Raw genomic sequence first — 10,409 nt, forward strand, 5'->3', positions numbered from 1 at the left:
CCCCCGCCCATTATGCATTCTCCACCCCGAAAGCTGACGGCAGAAGACCAGGAGGCCTGGCGGATCCCACCTCCCGTGTCGAACTGGAAGAATCCCAAGGGTTACACAGTCCCGCTGGACAAGCGTCTAGCTGCGGACGGTCGGGGACTACAGGATGTTACGATCAACGACAAGTTCGCCCAGTTCGCCGAGGCCCTGTTTACCGCGGACCGACATGCCCGCGAGGAGGTACGACTGCGTGCACAGATGCAGCAGAAGCTGGCAGAGAAGGAGAAGGCTCAGAAGGAGGAGCACCTCCGCACCCTGGCGCAGAAGGCCCGCGAGGAGCGAGCCGCAAGCAGCCGTCGCGATTCTCGTGCGCGGTCACGCTCGCGCAGTCTTAGCCGCAGTCCGTCCGCTTACTCCTCGCGGTCTGCCACGCCCGTCGAGGACGAGGAAGCGGCCCGGGAGCGCGAGCGCATACGTCGCGAGCGTCGCCAGGACGCTGAGCGACAGCTGCGCCAGTCTCGCATGGGCACGGAACGACGAATCCAGATGATGGCCCGCGAGCAGAACCGTGACATCTCGGAGAAGGTCGCGCTCGGGTTGGCCAAGCCCACGCAGGCATCCGAGTCCATGTGGGACTCCCGGCTCTTCAACCAGACAAGTGGCATGCACGCCGGGTTCAATGAGGATAATCCCTACGACAAGCCGTTGTTTGCCGCGCAGGACGCGATCAACAGCATTTACCGGCCACGCGCTCAATTGGACGTGGACGACGAGGAGGGAGCTGAGGGGGAGATGAGTAAGATCCAGAAAACCAATCGCTTCGAAGTTCTGGGCAAGGCCAAAGAAGGTTTCCGGGGCGCAGCTGAGGCTGAGGTGAGATTGCCCTTTTCTTTCTTTCTTTTTTTTTTTTTTTTTACTTTTCCCATAGAAAACGTCTATTGCATGAACCATTACCATGTAATCAAACAACTCAGCTGACTTTTATGCTTTTCTCCAGGCCCGTGACGGCCCCGTTCAATTTGAGAAAGACACAACAGACCCCTTTGGCATCGACAGCATGATCGCCGACGTGACCGGTGGAGCCGGACAGAAGCGCTACGGGATCCAAGAAGTCGAGCGTGAGGATCGGGGATCGAAGCGCGCAAGAGTCGATGATTAAAGCGTATCTGCCTTTTCCGTACATCTCATTGCGCCTTTTCTAGGGATCATGTCACGTGTACTCTCACTTTCACTTCTTCTGAGAGGGGGTTCATGCATTGCGGGCGTTTGTGGTCTTTGTTGTTGCGTTGTATCTATGAAATGGGACCTCATATCTACTTCCAAAGGCAGTTTATCATTTGGTGTCTGTATCACTTTGTGGTTGGTTGCAGCAAGAAGGCGAAAGAGAGGCATCCTACGCGATCGAAGCATGGGTACTCCTACTCTAAATCTAAATACAGAAGAACGGACCCAAAAGACCTCGTGATACATCCGCTTCCATGTTTGGAAAGTATGAGCATGGACATATCTACGCCAATTTGCAGATGGATGTAGACCTGCGAAAGGAGAAGCCAAGGAGAGAATTTCCCGACACCCATCTCCTTATCTCCGTGACGGTGCCGCGTTTCCCTATCTGCACGGCTGCATTATTCCCGAGGTAGCTGAAACTCACTATAGATGGCGCCACGTTTGGAGCAGTGATGGAGTAATGGTGGTATAATCGCAGAAAGCAATTTGATTGAATGGTCAAGTGTAACCTGGTTCGGGTATGCCTATCTTGACTCGCAAGATAGATGGGTAGATAGATAGATAGGTATGGAAAAGGGCAGATTGATTCTTGCAGAGCGACTCAGCAATGCCCACCTGGCACTCCTCGGCAGCAACAGGGATGGACCGGATGATCGCCCATCGGGGTTGGGTGATTGGACAGCCGCCGTCCAGACCCAAGTATGATTAATGCGAGTGATATGAAGATACCAGTTCGTAGGGTTAGAGACGAATGATCATCAGACTCGGAAAGCCCGTGCGAACCTGCAGTTAGCTCGAATAGTATGAAACTGTATGAAACGCAGACAGTGATATTCTGGTTGGAGCGCTTCAGGCGCAAAAGTGAGGGGATCAGGAACGACATTCCAGCTGCATCGCATTGAGGGTTTTAGTAGATTGTGTCACTTGTGTGACAAGAGGACGATTTTGAGTGAGGAGTTCTGTACACAGCCAGATGGATCCTGGTTGCAGGCGTGCATTTTTTTTATGCATTCTAAAGCATCAAAGTGGCGCCATCATGATGGCATCATTTCCTGATCGACTTGGGTTGATGTAGCTGATGGTGGTAAGTGCTGTTGATCGCCTTTTTGTGGATGAGGTCTTTAGTACCCTGTATCTAGTAGATAGTAGAGAGTAGAGAGGAGCATCTAAGCGAAATGAGTTTGAGAGCTGACTCCACCTTGTTCAAATGACTGTGTCACGGTGACCCTTTTGGTGCTGGTCTCGCTAAGCAAAAGTATCTCCCCAGAGCGAGCTGTCTGAGCTTCTCCAAACGGATAGCGTCCCCTAATGGAGTGAGTACTTGCGAGTCTCTTTTTGTCATCACAGTAACTTCTGACTTTGGACAATGGTGATGGAGGGGACAGGCAGTTTGCCTGTATTCCTTTTGGCCCCATTCACTGCCTTGCCACATTATGCAGGATTGATTGATGATTGTATATGTGTGTGTGCAACAGCAAATGGATTCATAGCAAGCAAGCAACTGTGGTGCCTGACTAGCCACTACACCAAACAAACCCTGGAGCATTGAGCAGAGAGGAAAAAGTGCGGGGAGCGGATGAACACCAGCCATTCACCATTCCCAGTCAATTGACTCGATCCGTGCGCCGGGGAGGGGGTCATAACGCATATTTCTGACCTTATAATTTCTTAGTATTTAGTTATTATCATTTAGATTATCATTACTCTTATTATTATTACTACTGTCCTCTATATAGACGGGAATTCCCCCACTCTAACAACGGAAGCAGCGCCTAGCGCGGGGTGGCGATCGAAGCAGATTTGCTGGTCATGGCTGGAAATGGCTGATAAGCAGTTAGTTGGTGGAGCCAGAAAAGCTGGAGATAAAGCCTACTACGTACTTAGAGACAATTTCGACCAGTCAGTGGGGAGATTCGTGTTGCAAAGGGGATTTCGTAAAAAGGTTTATAACTGGGGATAAAAGGATCATTAGGATAACGCTTTGCTGTATTATTATCCCCAGTACACTCGAGAGTGGAGCTTCACAGAACAAAAGAAGAAGACTTTCTTTGCTTTTTTCTCAGCTTTCCTCCTTTGCTTCCCCAGACTCTTCGACTCGATTACCAGAGATCCAGATTCAACATTCTGTACAGAGTACGGTGCGCAACTTGCAGAGATTGTGGCGAGAATCAATTAACGTTGCAGCGAACAGAAGAACCTCAGGCACGTTACCCTCGTCCAAAAAAGGAAGGCAGCCTTGAGTCACCGCAGAAAAAAAAAGACATCTGGAGATACAATCATCCATCCATTTCTTTCTTCCTCGTCTCTTCCTTACAATCTACATTCCATCTCCTTCGCATTCCATCTTGCATCGTTTGCCAGTCTCCATTTGAAATAACATCGTCAACTTTGGGGCATTCTTGCGTGCTGGCGGTTCTTCGATACTATCATTTCTCCGAACAATGGCGTAACTCCACTCAGCGGACTAGAACAATGAAGACGCAGGGCTTTGTGCCATCAAGGAAATACAGGAGGAAAAAGAAACGAGTACTCCATTGATGTCTGCCGCGCTTTGTTCCTTGGAGTCTGGGGTTTACTCGGATCTATATTTATACTCTCTTCTTTCATCATTCGCGTCCCAGTGACATTGTTGCCTATTATCCTAACATCAACTGTGCTTTCCACAGAGACACTTCAAACTGGCCTTTCGATACCCATCTGCCATCTCTCTCTTGGATCTTCTCTCGACTGTACCTGCGATTTCGATTCCCCTACATATATACTTTCAAATCATCCCCAAGGTCACGCATTAAGATTGCCTCACTTCTCCTTTGAGGATCTTGCCTTGTGGAAGACAGAGCTTTGATTCCCAAGAGACAGTGTGTAGGTATCATTTGTGATCTTACCGAGAGCAATGATGGATCATTCGCTGTCTCTCATCTCTGCTCAAGTCCAATTTATGGTAAGACTCCATCTTGCTTTTCATCTTAGAATGATATTGCTTCTCTATACCGGCTCCCTCTTTCGCTTCATCTCATCATGCAATCACTCTATCCATCTCCCCGTCAAGGACTTTGATTCGTATAGACAATTCTCGTGCAAGGCTTGTTTTACTAACCACAACTATCGAGGCACAGGACGACCGACTGGCTTTGGTGCACATACCATTGGATCTCTACCCGTATTTCTTGACTCCGATCCTACAGGTCCTCTTCCACGAGGTACCCCCCGTGGACCAGAGTCATGTGGAGGTCCTGAAGAACGGCTCCAAAGAGGGCCTCAAGCATGCGCAACCGGCTTTCTTGAATTTCTCTATCACCCCGGTAGAATGCTCCATCATGTGTCCCAGGCAGCTTGCCAACAAGTATTTCGCCCCCATGGTCGATAAGTTCGTCCAAGATCATGCCTCTAGCCATAGCCGCCTGTCCATCAGTCAGGATGATTTCATAGCCATGCAGGTGTACGGCGAAGGTCTGGAAGCTGGCCAACGCGTGCTTGAGTTGACGAGTCCTCTAGCGATGGCAGGAATGTATGAACATCCCGAACCCTTTTCCGTTAATATGACGATTGCTGACTTTCACCTTTATAGTTCTATCTTCTTTATCTCCACCTACTTTTCTGACTACATCATTGTCCCTCTGCGCAGCAAAGCACAGGTCATTGAAGCTTTGGAGAAGCGAGGGTTCCAGTTCGAAATCACCACCGAGGCTTTCATAAATCATAATCAAAGTCAGTTCAGCAGCTATAGCAGCCCGATTTCATCTCGTTCCGCGAGCAGTCTGGGTTCTCCGCCGGCAACTCCTCCTCCCTCGTCACTTGACGAACTGCAGGGGCGAACCTTTGCCTCCCTGCGGAAGAACCACATTGTGCCGTCCGTTGATCGATCTCTTCGCTTGGTGCAATGTGCGGCCCATCACCCATACAGCAGTGATGCTAGCTCAATATCGATCCTTCGCACGGCACTGACGACTGCACTGGTTGTGGACAGACCACGCTTCCTCTCACTCACTCTGACGGCTGCCGACCCTGCAGCGTCTCTCTTGTTGGAACAGCGGCTCCTGCCTCGATTCTTGAATGATGTTACCTCATCTGCCGAGACTACTGATGAAACAAGCCTGCTTCTGGGGTCCAAGGAAGATATCCTTGTCCCCATCACGTTGGACCTGCGCAAACTCCCTCTCGAGGCCACTGGTATTGTTTGCGGGGTTGCCAGTCGATTGGCTGACGCTACACATGCTTCCTGGGATGAGAGCACCGAAGCGTCGACCATCGCTTTGTCACACTCTTTCAATGGTACCTCATCCTTTGAAAGTTCTATCAACCGCTACTTCTCGTCCAGTGTGGACTCTGGAGGACCGGTCAGACCCCCTAGCCAGAGTCCTGGGCCCCGAACACCTATCAATGGCAATGGCGATCCGCTGGCACTTTCAACCCATCATCTGCATCCGGACCTCGACCCATCTCTTGAGGCCGTCGAAATCAGCTTCCTTAGCACTGCACGTGCAGGGACAATCCTTGTCGGCGAACACGAACTACATCGAGCTATGGATGCGCTCGAGGCTGAAAGCCATGAACCGGAACTGCCGGCTGGTGTGCTCGAAGTATAATCCTTGCTTCATTCAAATCAAGATCACCGGCTCCAGTCATTCTTGTGGCCTACGGTCTGCGAAGAAGATAATTAAAAACTTACGACAGCTACATGACTAAAAAAGAAAAAAAAAAAAGAAAAAGTATATCCTCAACCTGTTGAATTTTGATCATATCAACTGCAAAATAGCGACGAATCGGCGTTTGGGAACCGTTGGGCTAAAAAGGGTCTCTTTTGGTGATTATCAAAGTTTGTCAAAACTATGTTCCCCCAGTCGGATGGGGTCACAATATTGGTTGGATCTTTCTTGGACCAGAATGCACGGTTACTGTATAATATCAATCTTGCCTGGGAAAAAAACTCTACTCAGGAAATACCGTCAAGTGGAATGATGACATTGTATGAAGGATGTGCAGATGGATGATGGCTATTATTTCGTTCTTTCCGTGTCCGACTTCAGGCCCTACTAGGTAATCCATAATGCATAATAAAATGGAATAAATGCCATCCAATAGGCGAGCAGTATATCAGATATCACCATATCCACTTCGATTCGTAACGTATGATATGGCGCCAGATGGCTTCAGCAAACAATCGCCACGAGGTGCAGAATTCTTGACTTCTTAGCTTCTTTCGCGCCAAGTTCAGTTTGGAATCTCGCAGTAGACAAGCAAAAGGTCCGAAACTCGAAACTCGACCGACGTTGGGGACTGACACGTCACCATGCAACCTCATTATTGGCTCATTTGCAAGGTATGCAGCAGCACGACGCGTGGTCGAGACCTAGCGGACCACACTTGCGGATCAATAGCCGTGATCCGACGAGATGTTACCCCTGCGACGAGAAGAAGCATGCCAATGCGGATATGCAGCATGCACTATGCAGCGAGGACGGGCCAGCGGCCAGTAGTCCAATAGCAGGTGGCCAGGTTGACAACAGCATGTAGCTCCGTTTGCAATGTGAACGTTGAGTTGAGGGCTGATTGCGAATTGCATGAAGTTCTAGGCGTTTCTGTGGGCGGGGATGGATTGTGGGTTGACCTTGCGGACGGCCTTGTTGGTTTGTTTGGTGCCCGGCCAGTTTCTCTGGAGCTGATGCTTTTGAGAATGGGTTCAGCGAATCTGTGTGCATTCGGATTGCGGGCCGTAAGAGACTTTTTTTTTCTGTTCTGAATGCATACGGGGAAGGGAAGGTAATCCCGTGTTGTTCTCGCTGGGAGGCACGAAGTCGTCAAGCTGCTGTCGATGTTACAAGGAACTTCTTGAGCTTCTGGTTGGCCGCAACGATCCAGAGGCCTCTTGTCACTCAGCCGTAGATTTTGACGGTGCCTGCAAAAAGGTCATTATTAGCAGAGTACACATACACGCACAAAGGTTGAGATGTTTCGACATACCATCGGAGCAGCCCCCAGCCCAGCAGCCTCCTTTCTCGTTCCATGCTACGCAGCTAACAACCTTCACTCCATCCCCGGCCGGGACAGTCGCGATAATCTCTCCACTGAGCACATCCCAAGCAAAGACATGAGCCTGTGGCGACCGATGACCTTCCTCCAACTCACTGCCACTGAGAACGACGGCGTCTCCCTTGGCAAAGACAGACCGAATCCTAAGTTCGCTATTGCGGTACATCGCCGTCGCACCGGCAGTGCTTTGCTCGAGACCCTCCTCGCCTCCAAAAGCCTTGAGCAGCTTACCGTCTGCCCGGTCCAGCATCCGGATCCGGCTGTCGAGTGTAGAAACCAGCAGGGCATTGCCATCCGCAGAGCACCGGACGCTCGTGACGGGGTGAGCAAGGACGTCCACGGTTGTCCGACCCATGCGGACATCGTAGATGCGAGCGCGACCATCATAGCTTCCACTTGCGATAGAATACGTCGGCATGTGTACGTGTAGCGAGGAAACGGTATCGCCCGCCTCGGTGAGGGTCTGGATGGGTTTGTGTGATTTGGACCGGGTGTCCCACAGGTTGATGGTTGTGTCTGCGCTTCCTGAGAGAAAGGTCAGAATCGCGGATGATTCTACTACAGCAATACTCACCGGATACCACCACGGAATCACCCTCGCCAGCGAACTGTACGGCCTCGACCCTGGCGTTATGTCCGGCCCATCGCCGTGTAGTCAATCCTTGTTCGACGTCCCACAAGAATACCTGGCGGTCTCCGCCGACGCTTGTAAACCGCGCATTGTCCGCTGCGACAGCCACGTCTAGGACTGAGTACCCGTGCGCCTCATACTTTTGGATTGGGGAGGCTGTCTCAAGACCAGTAGCAGAGCTGTTGCTCGGGATGGCGCGCGAGAGGTGAACGGCGCGATCAGCGGAACCGGTGAGGACATAAGTACCTGGAGAGCTCGAGAAAATCACAGCATTTACCGGTCCTAAAACTGATTAGAGTAGATGAGGAGCGTGGGTAGAGGTGGAGCAGAAGCTTACCATTGTGCGTTTTGAGAGTATGGACAAGCTTTGTGGGAAATTGTTTTGTTGCCGGCATTGATGGCTGTCAGAGTTGGCCGCGTGAATTAGAAACGAAGGACAGCAAGAAAGTTAGATTCTAGGTGATGATGCTGTAGATTCTCGATCTTGGAAGTAAGAATTGCGGAGATGATGCTTTATTATTTCCGCCGCAGAGAGAGCTATGCCACTTGAAAACCGACCCGCTCATGCTTGAAGGATGGGCCCCACCAGACAAAGCTTCCTGAATCATTTAATCCACATATTGGCTCTAAGGTATAAACGAATAATGGACAAAGATTAATTCTGTATTGACACGCTACTGAATACAAATGGGTTATTATCAAGGATGTAACGAGATCATCGCTAGCTACCAGCGGCAAAAGAAATAATACAGCATAATAACTGCGCAATAGAAGATAGCGCATCAAACGGCCTAGATCAGATATGTTTGTCCCCCGAATGCGTGAGAAAGAAAAAGGCCGAAAGAAAACTCGAGGGGTAATCAAGAATAGACAATATTAATCAAATCGAAGCAGTTTTCCTTTTTCCACCGCGTGCTCAAATTTCGTCGCCGTATCCAAGCTGCCCGATAGTATTTTAACGGCGTCCGTGGCTCCGGGTAGTCGAGCCCTGCAGCGCCTCGATTTCTTGCTCGAGCGCTTTGATCCTGTTTTCAATCAGTACTGTCTTCATACTCATTCAAAAAGGAAGAATTGTGTGCACATACGCAGCGTGGGTGGACTCCAGGTCCTTGTTGAGGCGGTCTCTCTCGGAAATGAGCTTCTGCTCCCACTGGCGGAATCGCTGTTCCTCAATCTTGACCTGCTCGGTGAAACGCTTCCGCAGAGCCTCCTCCTCTTCCTTGAACTTGGGATTGTCCAGCTTCCTCGGTCTGGCCTCGCCGAACTTTCTTGTTTCCATCTGCTGTGCGCGGTAGGCTTCGTAGTGCTGCTCCTCGGTGGTATGGATGAGATCAAGCATGTGAGTGCGGATCAAGATAGAACGCAGCTTCTTGAAGTCACAGTGGTCCTCGTTCTCGACTTCAGCAACACCCCAAGCATATTGACGACCCTTTACTACCCGGTTGTCGTTGGTCTTCACATCTTTCTCGGATCCAATCACAGCGAAGGGCATAGCAGCCATCAGACTGCGAGCGTGGGCGGCAGCGTGCTCGTCGTCCTCTTCGATAGGAGGGGTATAGATCTTGATGCCTTGAGCTTCGACGACAGCTTGGACCTAAAATAGGTTGGACTAGTCAGTAACTACCGATAACGGAGGCCATTCATCCGGAGGTCTCACCCTCTGCTTGAAACGGGCAAGATCAGTAGGGCTAAGAGTGTCGGCCTTGGCAATAACGGGAATAAGGTTGACTCGAGAGCTCAACCGCTTCATGACCTCAATGTCAAGGGGCTTCAGGGTGTGGCCCGTGGGTCTGATGAAGTACAAGCAGGCGTGAACACGCATATCGATCTTGTCTGTGCGGCGGGGTTGCTGCTCCTGAAGCATGTACGATTCGTGCTGGTCATCGAGGAATTCAATAATAGGTTGCCAGGAGTCACGGTTGTTCACATAGTCGCCGAATCCGGGGGTATCAATGACGGTCAGACGGACTGTACATGGCCGCATCGTTGCATTAGTGACCATTCGCGAGGATGAGGAAATTGAAAATTAACCTTTGAAGAACTTCTCCTCCAGCTCTGCCTTGGTAATCTCGATCTCAACCGTCCGGTCGATCTGCTTCTGATGGCGACGCTTGTGATCGGCATAGTTCTTGATGGTGGTCGAAAACAGGGTGTTGATAAACGTGGTCTTTCCCAATCCCGATTCTCCAGCAACCTATACTCCGGCATCAGCATACAGCTTCATCTTGGCTGGCTGGCTCGAGACAGACCATGATAGTGAAAGCCGCACCCCGCTTAGCGACAATCTTGTGTCTGTATAGCTTCAGTTAGACTTATCCACGCTTTCATTCTTCGGCTGATGGGAGCTGCGTGACAGTTGGTACACACCGCTGATTAGGAAGCTGTTGAGATAGAGAACTAGTTAAAATTTCTTCTTCCTTTCAAATTCATCCCCCAAGTGTTGTTCCAGCACTTACGTTGGCAATGCCAATAGGGGAAGCAGTTTCCGAAGTCGTGGCCATGATGATGATGGTAAAGGGGGTAGGTAGATGGA

General features: G+C 50.4%; 4 protein-coding genes across 4 annotated transcripts; 2 read left to right on the plus strand and 2 right to left on the minus strand.

Moving 5' to 3' along the window:
- Positions 1–12: 12 nt before the first annotated feature.
- Positions 13–1,147, plus strand: PRP45 (SKIP/SNW domain-containing protein; the record flags this gene model as incomplete). The annotated part of the gene is made up of 2 exons (XM_026753627.1): positions 13–861; positions 986–1,147. The coding sequence occupies 2 exons, from the start codon at positions 13–15 to the stop codon at positions 1,145–1,147; spliced, it is 1,011 nt and encodes a 336-aa protein (XP_026614071.1).
- Positions 1,148–4,153: 3,006 nt separating this feature from the next.
- CDV56_100829 (ACT domain-containing protein) lies at positions 4,154–5,801 on the plus strand (the record flags this gene model as incomplete). The annotated part of the gene is made up of 3 exons (XM_026754448.1): positions 4,154–4,156; positions 4,332–4,723; positions 4,784–5,801. 3 exons carry the CDS (start codon positions 4,154–4,156, stop codon positions 5,799–5,801), a joined length of 1,413 nt encoding a protein of 470 aa, XP_026614072.1.
- Positions 5,802–7,088: 1,287 nt separating this feature from the next.
- Positions 7,089–8,271, minus strand: CDV56_101282 (WD40 repeat domain-containing protein; the record flags this gene model as incomplete). Its single annotated transcript, XM_026754901.1, has 4 exons — positions 7,089–7,111; positions 7,177–7,770; positions 7,820–8,158; positions 8,214–8,271. The coding sequence occupies 4 exons, from the start codon at positions 8,269–8,271 to the stop codon at positions 7,089–7,091; spliced, it is 1,014 nt and encodes a 337-aa protein (XP_026614073.1).
- Positions 8,272–8,831: 560 nt separating this feature from the next.
- On the minus strand, positions 8,832–10,377 carry aspC (septin CDC12; the record flags this gene model as incomplete). The annotated part of the gene is made up of 7 exons (XM_026755170.1): positions 8,832–8,901; positions 8,962–9,470; positions 9,534–9,844; positions 9,908–10,070; positions 10,126–10,168; positions 10,244–10,257; positions 10,333–10,377. 7 exons carry the CDS (start codon positions 10,375–10,377, stop codon positions 8,832–8,834), a joined length of 1,155 nt encoding a protein of 384 aa, XP_026614074.1.
- Between the last annotated feature and the right edge of the window lie 32 nt (positions 10,378–10,409).

This window comes from Aspergillus thermomutatus (genome assembly GCF_002237265.1).
Source record: "Aspergillus thermomutatus strain HMR AF 39 chromosome Unknown NODE_105, whole genome shotgun sequence".
Taxonomy (NCBI): Eukaryota; Fungi; Ascomycota; class Eurotiomycetes; order Eurotiales; family Aspergillaceae; genus Aspergillus; species Aspergillus thermomutatus.